Source organism: Polypterus senegalus, chromosome 1 (genome assembly GCF_016835505.1).
Source record: "Polypterus senegalus isolate Bchr_013 chromosome 1, ASM1683550v1, whole genome shotgun sequence".
Classification (NCBI taxonomy): Eukaryota; Metazoa; Chordata; class Cladistia; order Polypteriformes; family Polypteridae; genus Polypterus; species Polypterus senegalus.
In genome coordinates this window covers 196,227,179-196,250,950 of record NC_053154.1, presented here as the reverse complement: position 1 = coordinate 196,250,950, position 23,772 = coordinate 196,227,179, and the positions used below count along the sequence as shown (strand labels likewise).

The 23,772-nt window shown below is 38.6% G+C and overlaps 1 protein-coding gene across 2 annotated transcripts in view; it reads right to left on the bottom strand.

The window, feature by feature from the left end:
• dis3l2 (DIS3 like 3'-5' exoribonuclease 2) overlaps positions 1–23,772 on the bottom strand; it is a 516,063-nt gene that overhangs the window by 254,025 nt on the left and 238,266 nt on the right. For both annotated transcript variants that reach the window (XM_039766315.1, XM_039766323.1), the window contains exons 8-9: positions 21,521–21,750; positions 541–714 (exon numbers count right to left, since the gene is read on the bottom strand). In XM_039766315.1, coding sequence (XP_039622249.1) covers positions 541–714; positions 21,521–21,750 — 404 coding nt within the window. The remainder of the gene's footprint in view (positions 1–540; positions 715–21,520; positions 21,751–23,772) is intronic.

The window sequence follows — 23,772 nt, the reverse complement described above, 5'->3', positions numbered from 1 at the left end:
CCGCCTCCAAAAGAGAAACTTTTCCTTTGAACGCGCATGTTTTATTTTTTTCTCGACTAATTTCAAATTTCTGTATTTCTTTCATTTTTCTTGATTAATGGTCTAATAGTAGAAAAGGAAAAATAATAACAGAGGCAAAATGACAATATACTCCAGAATCAGAACGACTTCAGAACTTTCAATGATTCTTTAATTATTCAAGGTATGGAGATAGCAAAGGTGGACTATGTCACCTTTTACTGCCAAATGCATAATGGAACTCAGAAAGAAAAAGCATAAGCAAACTAACTATAAAAGTTCACTTTGAAACATAAGCACAGCAAAATTAAGTTTTAAAGACTCTTTAAATATGCTCTAACTTGAAATATGAAGAGATGTATAAGAATAAATATTGTTCATATGTCACACAAAAAAGAATATTTAAGACAATCAAACAGTTTATTAATCTATTACTTGCTGTCACAGAGGGGTGGAGCAAGACATATTAGGAATACCCTATTTGGCTAAAATATTACACTGGAAAAAGGACTGCCTTCCTACCTTAAGTCTCTTCTTTTCTGGTACTCCACTGCTGGAATTACCCAGGGAAGTGCCTGTGGGAGACAAGCTAGCACCTCTTCCGAGAACTCTGAAAAATCCACATCATACTCGCTTAGAATACCTTCAGTTTCTGGCTCAATTTCACCAGCTTGGCCAAGGCTTTTAAGCAGTTGACTGTAAAACAGACAAAGAATGAAATGATGAGAAGCAATGAAGACTCCATTCTCGATAGCTCAAAAAAGAAAGAATAAGGGAAAGGTGGATTTAAAAATAAAAAATAGGCAACAGGTAACTTTCAAATAAACAATGCATTTCAGTTTATAACTCATCATTTTCATATTATATGTTTAAAGAAATTATGTCCTTGTCATTACTGGGAGCATCCACATTTCTGAAATCAAAACAAGAAGAAGAAACACTATCAAACATTTATCTGCATGTAAAGTTTGGCCCAAGACAATAATTGAACGTGAAAAACTTCAACTGCTCTCCAGAAAATGCAAGATTAGAAAGAGTTTTTCTGGAAATTACCAAAAATGTTGTTTTTCCTTACTTACTGGAAGACCATGATACAAAAAACATTTCTGTATGTAGTGATAATGCATGAACACTACAGAAATTGCATTTTAAATAACCTCATATTAGTTGCCTTATAGGGCAGTCAGTGGAAATGTAATCTAAAGATGACAGGCACAGAAGTAAATAAGTATGCTCAATGGTGGAGTAAGCCATTAACAACAGTGATGGAAGCCCTCACTTAGGTAATTGGGAAGAAAAGTGTCACTGATCTTATATTTTAGGGGAAAATCTGGGAGCTCAAGGCAACCATAACACAAATTTAATTGCTAACATAGAATGGAACAGACTCGTATCTAACCCTTTTACATTTTCTGAAAACATTTTCTGCCAAACTACAGTTACAGACAGCAGAAGGAAATCACAGAAGCACTGAGAACGCCAGTTGATCAACAGGTAACACTAACAAAAACTACACACCAAGATTGTATGAACTGAATTCAAGTCCTTAGATCAGTAAGGTAGTACCATTGCCAAGCTTGAATACAGCAGGGATAAAAAAAGTCACATTCTGTATTCATTCATGTACATTATTTAAAAATAATTTTTTTCATTACATGGCTACATTGAGCTATCAGGGCCTATTCAATGAAACTACACTTCATACAATGCCGGTCAATCATACTCACGCACACTAAAACTACAGCTTCCAACTGACCTAACATACATATCTTTTAAATGTAAGAAGAAACTGACAACCTGGACCCAGGAGATGTGAAGCAGAAGTACTAAGCACTATGTCACCCAGCCAAAAAACTAATTCAAGTAATCGGCGGTTTCAAGCTGGTATAAATCTCCTCTTGGACTTGAAAAATATCAATATACCTTGATAATATAATGTGTTATTATAAGTAACCATCTGTGAATAAAATGTTCAAATGCAGGAACTGAGATCCATCAGAGTACCTAAACATACAATTTTAGCCACAGTGTCTCAGTTAAAAACCATGATTTGCATGTGACTTGGGAAAGGATAAAGAGAGTTCAGGATTAATATAGTAGTTTCATGTGGAGCATGCCAGCAGTCTATGGTAGTTTTTCTTTTTTCTTGCTGACAATGTAAAGTTTAATTCAAAGTATAATGCTATAAACAATTCTAGGAGAAAACCAGCAGCTGTCCATAGTTTAACACTAGAATTACCAAAGCCTACGAAAAAACTCCCCATTATTTAAAAATGCTATGCCAGATCTTGCCTGTACTTCGCATTATGGTACATGATACTGAAAATGCAGACAGAGCAGAGTACAGGCAAGATCGAAAAAACACTATGCCATTTGAACATGAGTTATCATTTTAACATTTTTTTTTCGATCTTGCCTGTACTCTGCTCTATCTGCATTTTCAGGCAACATCTGGCATATCTTTTTCAAATAATAATGTGCGTGCACTAGAGAGGCAGAGACAGATTCAATCTCATTCAAGTGGTTACTGGAATATGAAATAAACACTTTCACAAAGGAATAACTAAACAAGTGTGCTTTTATTCAAGAATAAACTGAATGACAAAAAGTTAAAGTGACAACAAGACACCCAGAAGACATGATTCACCAGCATTTGTGTGTCTGCTTATATTCTTTTAATGATGTCTTTTACAGGTAGCAAAACTTTACATCGGCTGTTACAAACTAAAATCAAAGGCTTGTACTTTTTCGGCACATACACCATCAGCATGACACTGCCAGATCTAAACACTAGTGTGGAGAATTGCTTGCATGCTAAAGTGAATACGGCTACAGGTGGAAGCCCCATTTTACTTATTGGTCCAAGAAGAGTTGCGCTGTGGTACAGTAAAAGCATAAGCGCAGTGAAGAAGCTGTCTGTTGTTATGGTACTGCCTTTGTTCAGTCTGATAGTGGTCACAGGACATTGTATCTTTGATTGCCGGTACAACAAATAGTTCTGAGCAGGCATCAGCCACACAGATACTCTTGTGAAAAGAATGGAGATAAACGGCATCAACTCAGTGAGGGACAGGCAAGTTTGTTGTACCACGTGAACGTCAAAAAAAACAAGTGCTAACTTTTACAAGTAGCCAAAATGAACACTGGGTGTTACAGACTCAAATCAAATGTATGTTTTTAATAATAGCAGCAGCTAAATACTCGTAGCGCCAATACTTGAACCCGGTATCTTTGGGTTATTTGGCAGCAGTTCTTTCCACTATGCGATTCAAGAAAACGTATCAACTGCCTGTTAACTGATATTTGAGCTAGGGTTTTTAACTCATTGACTGCAACATTTAAATCAAATGCATTTTTTTTCTTTGGTTATATTCTTGAATAAAAGCGCGCATGTTAATTTGATATTTGGATTAAAGTCTTCACATATTATACACTTCACATCATTATTAGTATAACATGGAAAAAGTTTCTGCTTTAGGCATGTGTTCTGCTTTTTTTGCCTTACATTTCCTTTCATTCTACACTTACCCAGATCTTTGTAGTCACTGAACATGCATGAAATGCATGTATTCCAAATAACGATATGCTATATTATTTACCCTATACAACTCCAGGCACCTTATGAGCAGATAAGGAGCCTTAGTGAGCTGGGAGACCATTTTGCCCAAGTTGAGCTCTGTCAGGGCAGGGTATGGAACAGCAGGCTGCTTGTTGCTTGTGCTGATCGACACATTTACAAAACAAAAGATGCTGATGGAGAGGTGAGAAGGGATTCAAGGTGAGTTTTTTCATTGGCTTCAATAATTCTAGTGTCAATTTGTTGTCTAACCCTTTAATTATTCTTTTTTTTTTTTTGCATTTTCATCTCTTGATGTTAATATGGCAATACAATGCATGTTTCTAATCTGAAAAAATAGTCCAGACAGATCTGTGCTGAATGCTAGTTGTTATAAAATTAACTTTTACTTTGAGAAAAATACACATAAAGAACACATGTACAGCAACAGAGGAATCAGTATGCGGTAAGCATGAATTTGCTTGCATACTAAAGAAAAGTAATTTGGGGATGTCCATTTAAATTTTGTAAGCATTACTGATCACATATTCAATTAACAGTAAAAAAAAGAAAAATTAAAGTACCTTTTTCAGAATGTCTTCTGAAAAGTAATTTTTCCATTGCAATTAAAGGTGGGGCACATGTTTACCAGTTGCCACACATATTGATGAGAAATAATGCCCAGTAATGTCACCTGGGCTAGACCTATTTCTCATTCATAAAATGCACAAACACAACAAGCACTTATTTACAAGTACCATAAACTGTATGTAAGCATCATTAAAAAAATGAAATTAAAAGCATAGCCATAGTTTTGGGGGAAAGGTCTGCACAGCTAAGACAGAGGTAGAAAATACTCTTTCAAAGGGTACTGAAAATGTCATAACACAGAAACAATTTTGTGCCAAGCAACTCAGTTTTGGAATTGCTTTGTTTTCTCTTTCCACCCTAAAAATTGATCTTCATTTGGCAAGATAATTTTCTTTGTTGTGAAAAGCATACTGAGCAGTAGACGCTTTGATTGCGTCTTTAGTCATCAGATTTTTTTCTTGCTAGTACCTGCATGTTTGTTGCCAATGACTGAATGTTACTTCCCTGCTTCCTTTTACTTTTTCTCTTGCTGAATTTACGCAATGAAATTCCAATGGACAAAAAAAAATGGAATAATGATTTCACTATTCCAATACTTGTGCTTCAATATGAATGCTGTCCATGTACATATCCTAACAATAAATTCAGAAGTTTCTCTTTGTATAGCACCAGTACTACAGAATACATATTGAATTTCCCTCTGGTTTATGCATAAGAATGTAACATTTTTAATTGATCGACAGGATTTAAACTAATGATAAGTCTGTTTGGGATGCTTAAAAGAACACTAAAGCCTAGTGCAAAACTGAGAAGTAACATTTTGTGTGTGAATATACTAATCTGCTTTTGCTCTGTTAAAACTAAAATCAAAGCAGTAGAAAACATTTAATTTCACTGTAAATTGGAAATGAATTTTCTATTTGGACCATTTCCAACACCTCCAATATCAATCTGTGGTGGCAAACACGCTGTGTGAATCCATGAGCTATGTTTAATAAGTGTAAATGAAGTTTTGCATTTGCTTTTGTAGGAGCTATACAACTTGCACCTTTCCATTTCCAATGTGCAACAATTACAGGAAATTAGCTTAAAGCTGAAATAACTGCATCAGAAGGATTTGTTGCTTGGCAACGTAATTTGATTACTCCCAGAGAATCATTACTTCACCACAAACAGCAATTGTATAACTCTAACAGAACACACAGAATGTAAAGTAATTCCAAAGAAAACCAAAAGCAGTATCAGTAAAAAAAATATTTTCATCTTTTAATATTTTCTTAGTGAAAAGTGTGCACCACAGAGTGTGGCACTGATTAGCAAAGTCCATAGAATGAACATGTTAAAGTCCTCAAAACACCTAAATAATACCATACAATAGAATAAACTTGTTTCAAAGAAAATAAAAAGGTACTTTTATGCATGCAAAAGGATTGTGAAAATAAAGAGAAAAGATCTCAAGGTGGTCCTCAAGTATAATTAAAAGAGATGTAATATCTAATGCCAAAAAAATGTGTAATTCTGTAGGTTGCAGCACTTCATGCAATTAAGAGATGGCATTCCCTCACAGGCAATTTCAAATCTGAAGATAAGTATTACAGGGAGGAACTAATGTAAACATTATTTGGGAGAAGGGACAATGAAAACTAACTACACAAGAATTGTTTCAAGTATATAAACTTTACTGTAAAAGTGGCGAATCACTGAATGATGGTTTTAAACCAGGTACTTTTATACCAAAACAGATTCAGAGCCAAAGCCAATAGCAGAAAATGATCTGGTTTAGAGAAGCTAATTTTATACTATAACCCATGCCAGATCACATTTAACAGTCTTGGAACAACTGTGCCATGAATTCAGCTAGCTGGCACAGTACCAGCTTGTGATCACTGTATTACTTTATTAAATTATACAGTATACTTTAAATTTTTTTTAGGAAAATAGACGTTTTCTTTGAAGTAGTTATAAACTACTTTGGCCAAAATGAAAATTAACCATTTAAAAGAAAGTGCTTTATTAAATCAGGATGACAATTAAACTGTTAAAACTCGGAGAAGCATGTAAGAAATGTCCAAGATATGCATGAGTGAGTGAGGACACAGGTTTAAAGACCGTGTTAGTGTAACAGACAAAATCCCAGATATAGTAGGTCTGCACCAGGGATCATCTTTTAAGTCCTTACCTCTTTAATCTGGTTATGGATGAGTTGAGTCATTGGATAAAGACCAATCTCCTGGGGCATGCTTTCTGCTGATGGCATTGTGTTGAGTAGCACAAGAAAAGAAGTAGAGAGTAAGATGGAAGAATGGAGAAGAGCTTTGCAAGATAGAGGGTTGAAGATAAATATGAAGAAGAGAGAATATATGAGGTTTAATGACAATCAAGTTTTAGGACTTAGCATGCAGGAGAGATACTAAAGAGTGTATAAAGATGGAAAATTACATGCAAATATAACCTATAACATGCAGTGTGGTATGAACAAGTAGAAGAAAGTAGTAGGAGTACTGTATGATTGAAGAATCAAGGCAAAGGTTAAAGGTAACGTTTTTAAAAACCAAGGTAACACCAGCAATGATGTATGCAGCAGAGACATGGACAGTAAAAGGAATGTAGGAGAAGTTAGATGTGGCAGAAATGAGAATGCTGAGATAGACATGTGGAGTTGCAAAAAAAGGACAGAGTAAGAAATGAGGCAATCAAAGGTACAACAAAAGTGGATATGGGATGAATGCAGACAATGAATATGTGGGCAGAAAAAGAGTGATAGGAATGGAAGTATAAGGGAAGACAAAAGCAAGGGAGGCCAAAGATTTGAATTAAAAGGGTTTAACTGGTGAGGAGGTGTAGGACCACACTACTGCTTGAAAAAGGTTGATTAAACATATCGACTCCACATAGAAGATTGGAAAAGAGGAGGAGGAAGAAGAAGTATAACAGCTACAAGAATTATAAACTAGTACAAGGTCATGAAGTGCCTCCCTGTAGAATAACTGTTTTCCTTACAACATATGCTGCCATATGATCTTTAACTGTTAAGCAGATTGAGTAAATTCACAGTTTTGCATTGCCCATCCCAGTGTAAGTGATTTGGTGGTTTTTTTTTTATTACTTTTGATGTGGTATGCAGAAAAGATTTAATGCAGTGCAAGAAACAAAACTGAAGTGTTTCTCATTCTCATTTGCACATCAAGAAAGAATACTTTTTTCATTACTGCCGTGTGGATTACTGAAAATTGAGATGGTTACACCCTGTATCCCAAAATTTAAACAGGGTAGTGTATTATTCAAACATCTCAAGTGTGGGAAAGAAGGAAATGGATGATCAGAAAGGAATAATTTTACCTCATTTTATTCTGCAGCTCAAAAAATGGCAATAACTACTACAAGAATGGCAAGTGATTAGTTAGCATGTACACCTTTAAAAATAATTTATTTCATTATAAACTGCTCAAAAAAATTAAAGAAACACTTTGAAAATGCATCAGATCTCAATGAGAAAAAAAATCATGCTGGATATTTATACTGATATGGACAGGGTAATGTGTTAGGAATGAAACATTGTTTGATGGAAATGAAAATCATCAAACTACAGGGGGCTGAATTCAAAGACACCCCGAAAATCAAAGTGAAAAAATAATGCGACAGGCTAGTGATATATTTCAAGCGTTTATTGCTTTTCATTTTGCTGATTATGTCTTACAGCTAATGAAAACCCAAAAATCAGTATCTCGGAAAACTACAATACAGTAATCCCTCCTCGATTGCGGGGTTTGCGTTCCAGAACCCCCCGCGATAGGTGAAAATCCGCGAAGTAGAAACTATATGTTTGTATGGTTATTTTTATATATTTTAAGCTCTTAGAAACTCTCCCACACTGTTTATAAATATTCTCTGCACAGTTATACAGTAAACCCTCGTTTATAGCGGTTGATCCGCTCCAGACAGATAAATGAATTTCCAAGAAGTAGGATTCTTTATTTATAAATCTAATATTTTCGCAGTTAGAGAATTGAAAACCTGTTTATCTAAACCATCTAAATACGTGTTTTAACATTATTAGAGCTCTCTAGACATGAAATAACACCCTTTAGTCAAAAGTTTAAACTGTGCTCCATGACAAGACAGAGATGACAGTTCTTTCTCACAATTAAAAGAATGCGAGCATATGTTCCTCTTCAAGGTGTGCGTCAGGAGCGGATAATTTCAGAGAGAGAGTAAAGTAAACAATCAAAAATCAATAGGGCTGTTAGAGCTTTTAAGTGTGCAAAGCACCGTGTGGGAAGCATATCGTATATCATTGAGGAGTTTTATTTAATATGTAATACGTGCTCTGATTGGGTAGCTTCTCAGCCATCCGCCAATAGCGTCCCTTGTATGAAATCAACTGGGCAAACAAACTGAAGAAGCATGTAACATAAATTGAAAGACCCATTGTCCGCAGAAATCTGCGAACCAGCGAAAAATCTGTGATATATATTTAGATATGCCTACCTTTAAAATCCGCGATGGAGTGAAGCCGTCAAAGTCGAAGCGTGATTTAGCAAGGGATCACTGTATTGTCAAAAAGGTCAATATTGTACACTACACTCAACTAATTAACCCAAAACACCTGCAAAGATGTCCTGACCCTTTAAATGGTCTTTCAGTCTGGTTCAGTAGGCCACACAATCATAGGGAAGACTGCTGATTTGACACTTGTCCAGAAGACAGTCATTGACACCCTCCACAAGGAAGGTAAGCCACAAAAGGTAATTGCTAAAGAAGCTGGCTGTTCACAGAGTGCTGTATCCAAGTATATTAATGAACAGTTGAGTGGAAGGAAAAAATGTGGAAGAAAAAGGTGCACATCCTTGTGTCAAGCCTCTCTTGAACCAGAGACATCAGAAGCGTCTTACCTGGGGCCAAGGAGAAAACAGACTTAACTGTTGCTCATTGGTCCAAAGTCATCTTTTCAGATGAAAGTAAATTTTGCATTTCATTTGGAACTCAAGCTCCCAGAGTCTGGAGGAAGAGTGGAGAAGCATAGAAACCAAGTTGCTTGAGGTCCAGTGTGAAGTTTTCCATAGTCAGTGATGATTTGGGGAGCTATGTCAGCAGTTGGTGTTGATCCACTGTGTTTTATCAAGTCCAAAGTCAGTGCTGTTGTCTACCAGGAAATTTTAGAGCACTTCATGCTTCCCTCTGCTGAAAATCTTTATGGAGATGCTGATTTAATTTTCCAGCAGGACACGGTACCTGTCCACACTGCAAAAAGTACCAATACCTGGTTTAATGACCATGGTATCACTGTGCTTGATTGACCAGTAAACTGGCCTGACCTAAACCCCTTAGAGAATCTAAGGGGTATTGTCAAGAGGAAGATGAGACACACCAGACCCAACAATGCAGATGAGATGAAGGCCGCTATCAAAGCATCCTGGGCTTCCATAACACCCCAGCAGGGCCACAGGCTGATCGCCTCCATGCCACGCCGCACTGATGCAGTAATTCATGCAAAAGGAGCCCCGACCAAGTAATGAGTGTGTACATGGGCATACTTTACAATAGGCCAACGTTTCTGTATTAAAAATCTTTTTTTTTTATTGGTCTTATATAATATTCTAATTTTCTGAGATACTGAATTTTGAGTTCTCATTACCTGTAGGCCATAATCTGCACACTCTGTGAATTTATATAATATGAGTTTCACTTTTTGAATTGAATTGCTAAAATAAATTAACTTTCAATGATATTCTAGTTTATTGAGATGCACCAGTATGCATGCCTGACAATGTCAGGGCATGCTCCTAATGAGACGATGGATAGTGTCCTGGGGGATCTCCTCCCAGACAGGACCAGGGCACTACTGAGCTCCTTGGAAGTCTGAGGTGCAACCTGCCGGCAAAACATAATGTCCCAGAGGTGGTCTACTGCATTTAGGTCAGGCGAGCATGGGGGCCAGTCAATGGTATCAATTTCGTCATCATCCACAAACTGCCTCCATACTCTCACCACATGAGGCCATGCATTGTTGTGCACCAGAAGGAACTCAGGACCCACAGCACCAGCATAGGGTCTGACAATGGGTCCAATGATTTCATCCCGATACCTAATGGCAGTCAAGGTGTCGTTGTCTAGCCTGTAGAGGCCTGTGCATCCCTCCATGGATATGCCTCCCCAGACCATCACTGACCCACCACCAAACCGGTCACGGTGAATGATGTTACAGGCAGCATAACATTCTCCACTTCTTCTCTAGGCCCTTTCATGTTTGTCACATGTGCTCAGGGTGAACCTGCTCTCATCTGTAAAAAGCACAGGGCGCCAGTGGTGGATCTGCCAATTCTATGGTAATGCCAGTCAAGCTCCATGTTGCCAGGCAGTGAGCACAGGGCCCACTAGAGGACGTCGGGCCCTCATGCCACCCTTATGAAGTCTGTTTCTGATTGTTTGGTCAGAGACATTCACACCAGTGGCCTTGTTGAAGGTCATTTTGACGGGCTCTGGCAGAGGTCATCCTGTTCTTTCTTGCCCAAAGGAGCAGATACCAGTCCTGCTGATGGGTTAAGGACCTTCTACGGCCCTGTCCAGCTCTTCTAGAGTAACTGCCTGCCTCCTCGAATCTCCTCCATGCCCTTGAAACTGTGCTGGGAAACACAGCAAACCTTCTGGCAATGGCACGCATTAATGTGCCATCCTGGAGAAGTTGAACTACCTGTGCAACCTCTGTAGGGTCCAGGTATTGCTTAATGCTATCAGTAGTGACACTGACCATAGCCAAACACAAAACTAGTGAAAAAACAGTCAGAAAAAATGAGGAGGGAAAAATGTCAGTGACCTCCACCTGTTAAACCATTCTTGTTTTGGGGGTCGTCTCATTGTTGCCCATCTAATGCACCTGCTTTCTTAATTTCATTAACATCAAAGCAGCTGAAACCCCCTCTGCTACTTAACTGACCAGATCATTATCCCACAAGTTTCACTGACTTGATGCTGTACTCTTGATTAAAAGTGTTCCTTTAATTTTCTGAGTAGTATATTAGCATTTTACCTTTTTCTGAATGCACAAATTAACAGCTGCAATATGTTTTAAACCTGATGCTTTTTTTACTCTGTGCTTTCATATCAAACTGAAAAACAAAAAGGTGAATTTGCACATTACATTTTGTTAGGTGATGGAGAAGGGAGCCTGAGAATCAGTTTATCATTTATTATAATGTTATGCTATGGGATTAAAGTGGTATTTTTTAATAGAGTTTTAATAAACTGTGAAAATCACTAAACAAAAAGTAACTTTCATCTCTACTACTTAAACAGTCTATTAAATATTATTGTGTCTTAAATAGAAAGCACAAACCTCAATAAAACAAAAAAAGTCATATTTCAAACATTAAAACAATTATGTTTTAAATTGTAATTTGAATTGTGTGAGGCATACTATGTGCAAGTACATACTTCATAATTATACATACAGTAATATCTCAATTAACAAAACAGATGCATCGGGAACTTAGTTTGTTATAAAAAAACATTATTTTTTATATATAAAAATTAAACATAGGAGGTATATAAAAGTGGTGGTTTGCATGGGTGTCACGGCAATTATGCGGTCTACCGAACCCTTCCTTGATGGGTTTACAATGCTATTACCAGCATCTGCCATGTGGTTTAACACACTCTCATCTGCCTCGTTCACTTCCAAGGTTGTTTATACTGCTGGATCCATCTTGCCTCTTAGCCCAGCTGAGGTGTAACACCATCTGCATTGCTTTCCCCAAACTAAGTCAGACTATCTAAGCCAGAATTCCTTTAGCAGACACACCAGTGGCCAGGTATTAAGACCACTGGGCATTAACAGATGGGAGACATTTCTGAAGTGATTGCAAGTAAACACTGCAGGCTCCTCAATTCATGATCGGGTATTAACCTTAATTAGTCTGCTAGTTAGTGTTAATTTTCCTCCCACTTCTACCTGTTTTTGTGACATACTGGGCAAATATTATTTATAGCAAAATACCCGCGCTTCGCAGCGGAGAAGTAGTGTGTTAAAGAAGCAATGAAAAAGAAAAGGAAACATTTTGAAAATAATGTAACATGATTGTCAATGTAATTGTTTTGTCACTGTTGTGAGTGATGAGTGTTGCTGTCATATATATATATATATATATATATATATATATATATATATATTATACACACACACACATAAACATATATATATATACATATCTATACATATACACATAAATATACACACACACATATATACATACATATATATCTACATATATACACACAAATACACATATATATAAATATATACATACACACACACACATATATAAACATATATATACATATACATACATATCTACATATATACACACACAGCTATTTCGTATCAGTGCAATACGCTGCTTGTTAAAACGGATAACTCCCGCTCTTACGTGCAAGTCTGCATGGATATTATGAACTATCGTATTTGTTCAATTTCTATTTAAATTTTAAATAGAAGGAACTTTTATTTAGTCGACAGAAATATTTTTGGTAGGAATGGTAAAAACAGACAGGAATATTATTCCTGAATAAATCAACTCAAACCTTAAACAACTTATAATATTTTGCTCTCCATAAAAATATATCCTGTCAAAATTATACAAATTCAAATATGAACATGCTGCATAACAAAACCTAGAAATATAAATAAAATGTGTTCCTTTCAGCAATAACAAATCAAATCATTCAGTTGTCTTTGCTCATATGTCATTTTAGAGCTGGACGCCTGGCATCTTTTTGGCCACAAGTTCGTTTCTGTTTGGTGTGAGGTTCTGTGTTGTGGAGATTCTCAGGATGGATTGCAGGTGCTCATCAGTGAGGCGACTCCTGTGTGCTGTTTTGTTAGTCTTTATCACTGAGAAGAGCTTCTCACACAGATATGTGCTACCAAACATGCACAAGGTTCGAGCCGCATGTAGACGGACTTTTTGTTCTTCAAAGTCACCAAAGCGCCGTGCAAACTCAGTGCGCGCTCAGTTTATCAGCAAAGTGCGTGTTGGGAACACCATAGTGACGACTTGGTTTAACATTACTTGGCAACAGGGAAAGTGGGGCAAGGTGCAAGGGTGCATTTGTGTCTCCCATAAAAGCAGCTTCACTTGAAATCACTTTGTGATTGTGCACGGGTAAAAACGTCCGCTGAAGTGTCAGATTCTTATTTAATTATTCTGCTTTCTGTATCTTCTGCATTGCATTCAGGTTACCCTGATGTTTTGTCTCATAGTGCCGTCTTAGATTAAATTCTGTAATTACAGCCACATTAGCTCCACAAATGAGACACACGGGTTCAGTAAACATATACTCAGCCTCCCATCGGTTTTAAAGGCTCTATTTTCAGAATCAACTTTTCTCTCAGCATCGTGTGAGCTAGCCGCAATAACTTGCAGCATCATAAGCTAGACTTGATTAGCGCGTAAGTGTTGGCAAGGCAGCTGAAGCGCTGCATTCTGGGATCTGTAGTTTATTGTGTTACCAGCGCTTCATATACCCGGGCCATTAATAACAATAATACAGTATATAAAATGATCTCGGGCGGATATAATTACGCCGGGCGGATGTGGCCCGTGGCCCTTGAGTTTGACACATATGGACTAAATAGAACTTGAAAAGATATATTTTTCAAATGTGATCGCAATTCAGATAGAGTTGGCGCGCACTACAGCCTGCATGCCTCAATAAGTCATCCTCCCTCGCTCTTACTTTTTTACCGTTCATCTAATGAATACACTGAGTATGGCTTTACCAAAACAATCATTGATGGCGAATAAAGTATCCATTATTCGAGTATGTAGATCGGGATATATATATACATATATATATACCAGCGTATCATAGAGAAGTAGTGTGTTAAAAAGCTAGAAAAGAAAAGGGAACATTTTAAAAATAACGTAACATGACTGTCAATATACAGTATTTGTTTTGTGAGTGTTACTGAGTGTTGCTGTCATCAAGGATTTGATTATCATTATTTCTTTCAATCAGGTTCGTATTTGTAGGATGTGTTGTGTTCAAGTTACATTCCGTGTTTGTCAATCGTTGTAAAGATGACAGGTTTCATTCATCGATTCGTTTCTTACTGCATCAATAAACAGCTCGTCTTCTTCTTTATCTGAGACCTGACACACTGCATGCACGGGTTTTTTTACACTGTCTTCCTTTAGCGGGACATTGACTTTTCCACCGTGTGCTTTGTTTCGCAGTAGCTGGATTTATGAATATGCTTATCAGGCGCTTCATATTTTTGCTGCCTTTTCAATTGTGTAATTCGGTTTTGTTCAGCGCTCTTTGGAACTGTTGCTTTTATCTGTGCACTCGTCAGTTCCGTGAGCTTCGGTGTACATGCATCAAGGTTCCCAGCTGTGCTGGTGCCATCTCGTGCTATGTCCATGGCTGTATTTAATGTTACCTTAGTCCTGGCACTTAAAACTTTCTCTCGCAGTTTCGCTGAGTTTGTGTCAAATACCACCCTGACCATCTCATCTTCCTCTCCATAAGCACAGTCCTTCACCCGTGAATATTTAGTGGGAGTTTGCTATTGGATTGCCGCTGACGGACGGCCTTATATGGGCAGGCACTAAATTACAAGCGCCAGCGTAGCCTGTCTATGAACTTAATCTAAAGTGTAGGTTTACATCGTGCTTTGTTTCCGAAGTAGCAGAACTCATGAATATGGTTGTATATGTCACTTTCGCTTCGCTTCTTATTGTTTCGCTGCCTTCTCAATTATATAATGCATGTTTTCTTCAGCGCTTTTTGGAGGTCTTCCTGGTTTTCTATGTACTGCGTGATTACGTGGGAGGCGTGATGATGTCACACGAAACTCCGCCCCCACGGCGTTCAAGCTCATCTCCATTACAGTAAATGGAAAAACTGCTTCCAGTTATGACCATTACGCGTAGAATTTCGATATAAAACCTGCCCAACTTTTGTAAGGAAGCTGTAAGGAATGAACCTGCCAAATTTCAGCCTTCCACCCACACGGGAAGTTGGAGAATTAGTGATGAGTCAGTGAGTGAGTGAGTGAGTGAGTGAGTGAGGGCTTTGCCTTTTATTAGTATAGATTACTTTATAAAAAAATAATATATGGTAACAAAGGATTACAACTGTAGGATTTTTAACATAAATGCTCTAAGTAAAATAAATGTGCATTTTTGCCTATAGTATCAGTACCTTTTAGGAATATATTACTTATGTCTTGACAATCCTTCTATATAAAAGCGGTTGGGATTGTCCTTCCGTCCCGTGAGTGCTACGCAGGCGTGGAGTTTCACACGCCCGTCCATTTTGCAATGCACGATGGGATTTGTAGTTTCGTTTCTCCAGGTAATAGATGATTTTCTACTCCAGACTGTGCGATATCTTATTCTTCTTTCTTACTTTATAAAAGCGGTCGGTATTGTCCTTCCGTCCCGTGAGTGGAAAGCGTAGCAGTATTCCACTTATCATAGACTTACTACTTGCAGCTTGCGGTACGAAGCGACATGATGTGAGCAGAGTTCTGGTGCTCCCATCGTTCCCTTGCTTTTGTGCGCGATGCGCTGGAAAAATAGACAAAATTATGTCTCTGGAAATAATTAATGTTGATAGAGTACAAACACCTCACCGCGTAGTAAATATCAGGGGGGTTCAAAAGGGCGACCTCAATATAGAAAAAAAGTTTAAAATTTCATCACAAAAATAACAGAAACTACGAGTTGGTGCTGGGCGATATGACGATATATATCGTGGGGATGATAGAAAAGTGTCTATCGTCCTATTTCTCTTCTATTGTTTCTATCGTTTCTAACCTAATTTTATCAATTACTAAAGAAAATATTGCATTAAATAAGCTATGACAAATGTATGATAATGTCTTGTCGCTATGCAATGCATACTCTACCCTTTATATAAGTGATAATCTAGAATAAAAATGAACTTTTTCGCAAAGAAACTCCGTCTTGTGGTTTTGCGACATGGCGCTTTACGTTGTTGCGACATGCTTTACGACATGCTTTACGCTAGTTAACTCGTGAGTGCTTAAAGATGGAGACGCAAGAGGTTAAAGATGAATGCCCGGAGTTGCAACAAACTGAAACTGCTATGCAGGCAGCAGCCCAAGAAGTACTTTTACCGAAATGTGAGGGTGCGTCAGTGATTTGGTTGCATTTTGGCTTCAAGAGCTCTGACACGGAGCAGAAGACAGTCATGTGCAAACTCTGCCAAAAGACTGTTTCCACGCCCGACGCTAACACAACAAACCTCTTTTACCACTTGAAGAAGGTCCACGAAAAAGAATACGGTAGAATCGAAGAAATGCGACATAAAGAAAGTTGTGAAACAGCCCGGGCAAGTGGCGAGAAAAAATATAGCCAGCCTAAAATTGAAGAGTCTTTCATAAAAAGCACACCGTATGAAAAAACGTCCCAGTGCCATAAAGAAATCACATGTGCCATCTTGCATTACATTTGTAAAGGCATGACCCAAGGGGAAGCAGTTGAGAAGGGTAGCTTCCGAGACCTTGTCAAAGTCCTTGACCCGAGGTACGTTATGCCCAGTCGTAAGCACTTCAGTAAAGTCGAGTTGCCTCGCTTATATAGCATGCGGGCCCAAGTAGAGAGGATGTTCGCAGTGTGGTCCATTATGCCTTGACAACTGACCTGTGGACGAGCAGAGCTACGCAGCCCTACATGAGCATAACCATCCATTACATCAGCAAAGACTGGATCCTCTGTGCTCGCTGTTTACAGACTGCGTACTTTCCAGATGACCACACGGGAGCCATGATAGCCCAAGGTGTGTTACTCGTGCAGTAATTTGTATGAGGTACTTTTAGTTTACTGTTCTGTCATTTTTACTGTAGTAATTCCGAGAAAGACCCCCTAATAAAGTATTTATCTATCTAGGTCTGAGAGATGCACTGGAGTCATGGGGACTGCAAGAATGCCACCTTGTCTGTGTCACCACAGATAATGCCACTAATAACATCTCTGCAATGGAACTGAATGAGTGGGAACGGCTACAATGCTTTGGTCATCGTCTACAGCTAGCCATTGGTAAGTGTAAAACAATCTAAAAATTGCCTAGTGTAATATTGCAATTGGAATACTATACTAACAGCAAGAATATTAGTGAATTGAGATTAGTTTGGTTATCCTGTGTTATGTTTGATGTACAAGACATTATTATTGAACAAGTCATACTCGTCTACATTTTATTCATTATTTATTATTTTACCTGTTATGGCAAAAACTGAATTCTGATACTTGCTGCACACAGATCTAGTTGTATTACCATACTTTAATTGTTAAATCAATCCATTGTGGTATAGCGGGTCCACAGCTCACTGAGCAAAAGTGATTTGTTTTAAATAAATGATCGCGGCTTAGCAAGGGGACGTTAGGCCATAGTGGGCCGCTGGGCGATCCGTAGGGTGGGCGTTTCTCACCTAGTGCACAGGTGAGGAACTGCCCACATTCATGACTGTCCAATGGCTAATGCTGCAGCCCGCGTCATTTTAAAAAGTGCGAGGCGGCTGAGGGATGGAAAAAGAACGAGAGGAGGATGAGAAAGGAACGAGATAAGAAAAGAAAGGAAAAGAGGACGGAGGTTACAGGGAGCGAGGAAGCAGGCGGTGCGTACGTGTGGTGAGCGCGCGATCAAGTGCTCGTGGGCAGCTGCGAGGAAGCTGGGTGTTAGGCCAACACCCAGGAGTTTGAGTTGATGTTGCTCCCGCTGAGCGACCATGTAGCGGGAGTGCCCAGAGGAAAGTGACGAGCCGCAGAGGGCCGCGGAAAGGCAGCGGAAGTCGGGAGGCTTGGTGGTGGAGTCCCCAATGTGTGCGTCCTGGTCATTGGTGGACATCAAGTCTCAGGGACTGGGATGAGAGCCAAACCGAAGCCAGGGATCGGGAGGTCTCCAGTCTCGCGAAAGTGTGTAAGAGGAGGGCAGCTGCAGGGAGCGTCTTGCCTGCTGCTAAGCCCAAGCGGGATAAGCAGGTGAGGCGCTAATAGAAGCGATGCACCGGATTTGTTGTTGTTTTAAAGACTGCTTCCATGAGAAGATTTTAACCTCTGGTTTTTAAAGGATTGTGTTTTTTTCTATTTATTGATTTTAACCTCCACGTTCTTTTATTGGAGTATTTATTTATTGAATTTTGAAACTACTGCACTATTTATTTGAACACCTGTTTTGTTGACTGTTTTAAATAAAAGCACTATTCACTTTTTGCACCGCCCCTTGCTCGAATTGTTTATTTGCCTTCACTGACTAGCTCACTCGGTTTCATTATCGACGGTGTTGGGTTCAAGTGCTTCCAAATCAGATGGGAGTGTGGAGCCAGAACCCACATCGTCACATCCATAAATTGGTTAAGGAACACATGATCAAGTTAAAATGTCAAAATATGTTATTAAATTACATACTTTTCCATTTGATCCAAACAGAGAACGCTCTGAAAGCTCTCACACCAGCATCTACAAAGCAGGCTGTGGAACGTGCAGTTGGAGTCTGTAAAAAGGTGGTCAGTGCCTTCTCCAACTCATGGAAGAGAAAACATGACTTGGCCAAGGCACAAGCAGTGCTGGGCTTGCCTCCCCATCAGCTCATCACTGAAACCCCTACAAGATGGGGCTCTCGGCAGCAGATGATAGAGAGGTTCCTTGAACAGGAGAAAGCTCTTTCACAGGTCCTCCTTGCAGACAAGAAGGTGAGACATGGACATTGGACATTACACACTGATTCTTTTCATTGTGGATTCTGATTTGTTTGTAGCCTAGATTCACCTCATAATAGTAACCCATTTTCTTTGCTTGCTATCTGACTTAGGAAAGACACCTGGTGCCAAGCTGGCAAGACATGGTGGTGCTAGAGTCCTTAAACACAGCACTGGGTCCACTGTTCGAGTTTATTGATGCTTTGTCAGGGGAGAAGTATGTCAGCGTGTCTTTTCTGAAGCCGGTACTGCACCTCTTTTAACAACGAAATCCTCAGCCAGCAGGATGGGGATACAGAGCTCACAAAAGCAATAAAAGTGGCCATTCTCAAGTACCTTAATGAAAAGTATGATGACCATACCACCAACAACCTTCTGGACATGGCGACACTTATTGACCCACGGTTTAAGACAGCCTACATGAAGGAAGAGAGGGTGGAGTTCATAAAAATGAGAGCTGCAGCAGAGCTGGTGGACATGGCGGCACCTGAAAGTGCACAAACAGAAGCAGCCTCCATTTCATCCCCAGCTGCTGAAGATAATCCAGAGCTTCCCTGTCCCCATCCAAAAAAGAAGAGTTTGGGTAGCTACTTCAAAAAGGCAGGTCAAGGTACCACCCACTCCCAGCCAAGCAGAGCATCCATTGAACTGGAGCTCTCCATGTATCTTCAGGCACCTGGGCCTGACTCGGAGACCGACCCTCTGGAATGGTGGAGGCAGCATGAGTTGAGTTTCCCATCGGTGGCCAGGCTCGCCAAGAAGTACTTATGTATTCCCGCTACTAGTTCTTCATCTGAAAGGGCCTTCAGTGCGAGTGGGAACATCATCACATGTAAGAGGTCATGTCTTAAGCCAAACACAGTTGACCAACTTGTCTTCCTCGCACTCAACCTATAAATTTGACAGAGACATTTTTTCTACTTTTACAAAGTAGCCTTTTATGTTTGCACTTTTATTCATGGCTAATGCCTTAAACAGTGTTATGTTCAACTCTGATATTTACTTTTGATACTTTATTTTGGTTTGCAAACTTTGCACTACAAGGTTGAAAAATGTTTTGTGTTTATTTTTTATAATTGAGTGCTTTTCTGCTCAGAAACTTGAAATGGTTGTGCACTTTAATTTTTTTTTTTAAATAAAGTTTATTTTGATAATACTATTTAAATAACTGTGATGTGGATAAAAAAAATGTGAAGGCTACTGTAGCTCTACCTCCACCACATCTGTTGTCAGTTGATACATTTATATTGCTAAACTAAAATGTATTTTTCTCATTTGTGACAGTTCAGTTAAATGTCACTTCAAAATAAAGTTGCAAAAAAAAGTATGCAATGATATTTTTGTCAAACTTTTGAATAACTGAAAACGTACTTTATTGTGGGTGGTATATCGTGATATATATATCGTTATTGTGATATAAAATAATCCATATCGTGATATGATTTTTCCATATCGCCCAGCACTACTACGAGTATTAAAGTAATACCGCTCAAATGCAATATATCCAAATTAATGAGTTTGTATAAAATATCAAATTGATCTACATATTGAATTGCCTTAAGAAGTGGTCAACTTAAAAGTCGGTCGCCTTAAAAGGCGGGTCAGCCTAGTTTTTAATAAAAAAATAAAAGAAAATGAATGTATATTCTGCTTAGTTTGTGCTACTTCTGCTATTAATGAGACTAAATTGTCACTTTTACTGTTTTGATAAGGTAAAATGTAATTTTGTACAATTTACAAAAACTCAATCACATGTCCTACAGACTGGACCCTCTTGATAAAAGTACAACTTCATTCATACTCTTAGTCTTACTGACTGACTCGTACCACTGTTGCAAGGCAAATACAGTACAATTAATTTTCTTCCTGTCCACCACTCCTGTTTGCATCACCTAGTCTATCAAGGTGAACAGCATGATATGCTGGGTAATTCTCCCAAAGAGGTAGTCTCATTTACTACACAGTTCATATACAAGTTTATACACACAGACATTACCTTAAGACTAAAGTACAGACACAAAAATCATATTCCTTTTGCATGCATGTTTTGTATTTTATGTTTAAAAGTGTTCACAAATTATTAACATACTAGTAAAATGCCATTCTAAAAGTCCACAATGGAAGAATATTTTCACCATCTATACCCCTCCGCATTATTGAGGATCAGCCAGTATATTACCTGCTTTTAAACCAATCTATTGGTCTTTTTCCTGATTTCTAGTCCTAATAGGAAAATTGACATGAGAGTACAGGCTGAAATTTTATTGCATTTGTTTATCAAGATATGCGTTTGTATTTGTTCATCTTGCTTTTATAAAAAATATCTGCACACATATATCCAAAAAAAGCTGGATATGTCTTTTCCAGGGGAATGTTGCAGCAAGATTTAAGCATATTTAATGCAACGTGCCCTGCCACAGAATTTGAGCAAAATTAGTTATTTTAACTGTTTCATTTCCCCTACCAAAAGAAGCTTCCAAACCTGGCTTCTGACCATTTTATTCTTAAATTATATTTTTTAAATGGGCAATCAATGAAAACGAAATCTACCTTTTACTAATTATTATATTATATATATATTAGTGCACTTCAATAATTTAGTTAGCATAAAAAATTCAAGAAAGCTTACTTACCCTTCTGCAAAATTGCTATTTTCATGCCAGTCAACAATACGACAGATAAAAAGGGTTTTGCAGTAATCTTCAGGTCGCATTGGAAAATCAGCAGGACAGCTAGCTAGAGGAATGTTCACTCGAGGCACTCTGTGGTCCACTGGGGAAAACATGGCATATCTCTTCTCTGGCAATAATTTGATAAACCCTGTCACGGCTCGAGAATGCTTCTTCTCTACAATGTACACAACCTGGGGTAGAAGACAAACACATTGTAAACTTACTTTTGATTAACAATTAATGAAGAATCTACAGGGGTGTGGAAATCAAATTTGTTTCTACTTGTCCACGGACAAGTAAACTTAGAAAATCCATTTGTCCGTCAGTTAAATTCACTTGCCCATAAACAAATAACAAAAGTGAAAAATGGTTTATTTTTTCTGATCTCTTTTATTGATACCAAAACTGCCTTCCATTTTAAAACTGAAAAAAGTAGTATTTTGCCACCTTGCTCTAAAACATTATATAAAAGATTCCCTTATTTTAACTGACTAATAAACAATGCCTTCATTATAGCTACACTAGTTCTTTTTTCATATATTACAGTTACATAACAGAACACTGTCCTGATTCATTTTCTGCCATGTTCTTCAGCTTTTGTCTTGCAACATCTTCTCCCCCAAGAATCTTTACTATCTCAGACAGCACGGGCTGAATGCTGTTCATTTCTGCTTGAACTGAACTGCATGGTTCCTGGACTGATGGTCCTGCAGAAGTGGATGCTGATGACTTTTCAGGTTTTTTATGAGTGATATGCCTGTTGCCAGGTGACAGCCAGAATTCCACAGCTGGTTGTGGGTCAAACTCTTCTAAAGAAGCAGTATTGAACAGCCCAGCATAATGCTCAACCTCCGAGCGTTCAGCTTTAGAAAACGCTTTATCAATTGAAACAACTTTTTTCTTACTTTTAGACTCATGTCTCTATCTGACGTACTAAACCCCCAGTTCCTATCCTTTTTCTTACTGCACATAAGCAATCACCACACGATAAACGTATTTGTGAAATTAAAACTAGTTATAAGCTTAGACCTCTGGATGGATGGCATAATTAAACATGTATGATGAAAATGTTTTTTAAAGTTCTGAAAACTCTGAGGTCTAGGTTTATAACTAGTTTTAATTTCACAAAGACGTTTATCGTGTGGTGATTGGTTATATTGAGAAAGACAAAGGATAGGAACTGGGGGTTTAGTACGTAAGATAGACACAGCAAACCTGCAATAAAGAAAGCCTACTCAGAAAAACATCCATTGAATTCTGCGTTCGTGTCTCCAACCTCCAGATCCCGAACACAACATTTACACAATATTTCAGTTAAACCTGTGTGATACCCATTCAAATCTCCAGTTTTTTGGAGCCTCGTCACACTTCCCATAAACTTCTCTACACTGAACGTAGACCCGAGGAACCCTTAATGCAAGGGAGCAGCACTACAGCCACGGCACCGTGCCCCCCGCCACCCATGTATAACACATTCTTTAATGCATTTCATCATGAAAAAGATATCAAGTATTTATCTTAAGCCGCTTTTCCACTGCATAGTACGGCACGACACGGTTCAGTACAGCTCACCTTGTTTCGGCTCAGTTCGGCTCGGTTTGCGTTTCGACTGCAGTTTAGTACCGCTTTAGAGTGGGCGGGATTATTCACGTGTCGTTATAGTTGCGCCGCCTCTACTGCAGTGACACCGTGGAACTTTTACAACAACACGCAGACAACGACAACACTTTAGCTCGATGACGCACAAGGTTAAGCATCTAAAAAAAGCACATCACTAGCTAACTTTTATCACTGTTGCAAAGCATAAAATGAACTTAACTGCCAGTGTAACATTAAAATGCTGATTCTGTATATTACAGATCTTCCACATTTTGCAAAAAAGTCGCCGCAACAGACCATCTGTTTGGACATTTAACCGTGCTTCAGAGTGGTGGGATGTGATTGTTCCCGGTTTTACAAACACTCAGTGGCTGGAGAACTTTCGAAACTTCCGCGTGTCTGTACCTTTAAAGAAAAGAATAGCCAGTGACGCAGTAATGACGATTTTCTCCGGCCAATCACATTTTGGTAACGGTTCGGCACGCTTGGAACCTCGGCTGAGGTGGTACTAAAAAAAGGACCAGGTACCAGGTACTGTTCCCAGTGGAAAGCCCCGCAAAAGTGAGCAGTACTGAACCGTGTCGTGCCGTACTATGCAGTGGAAAAGCGGCTTT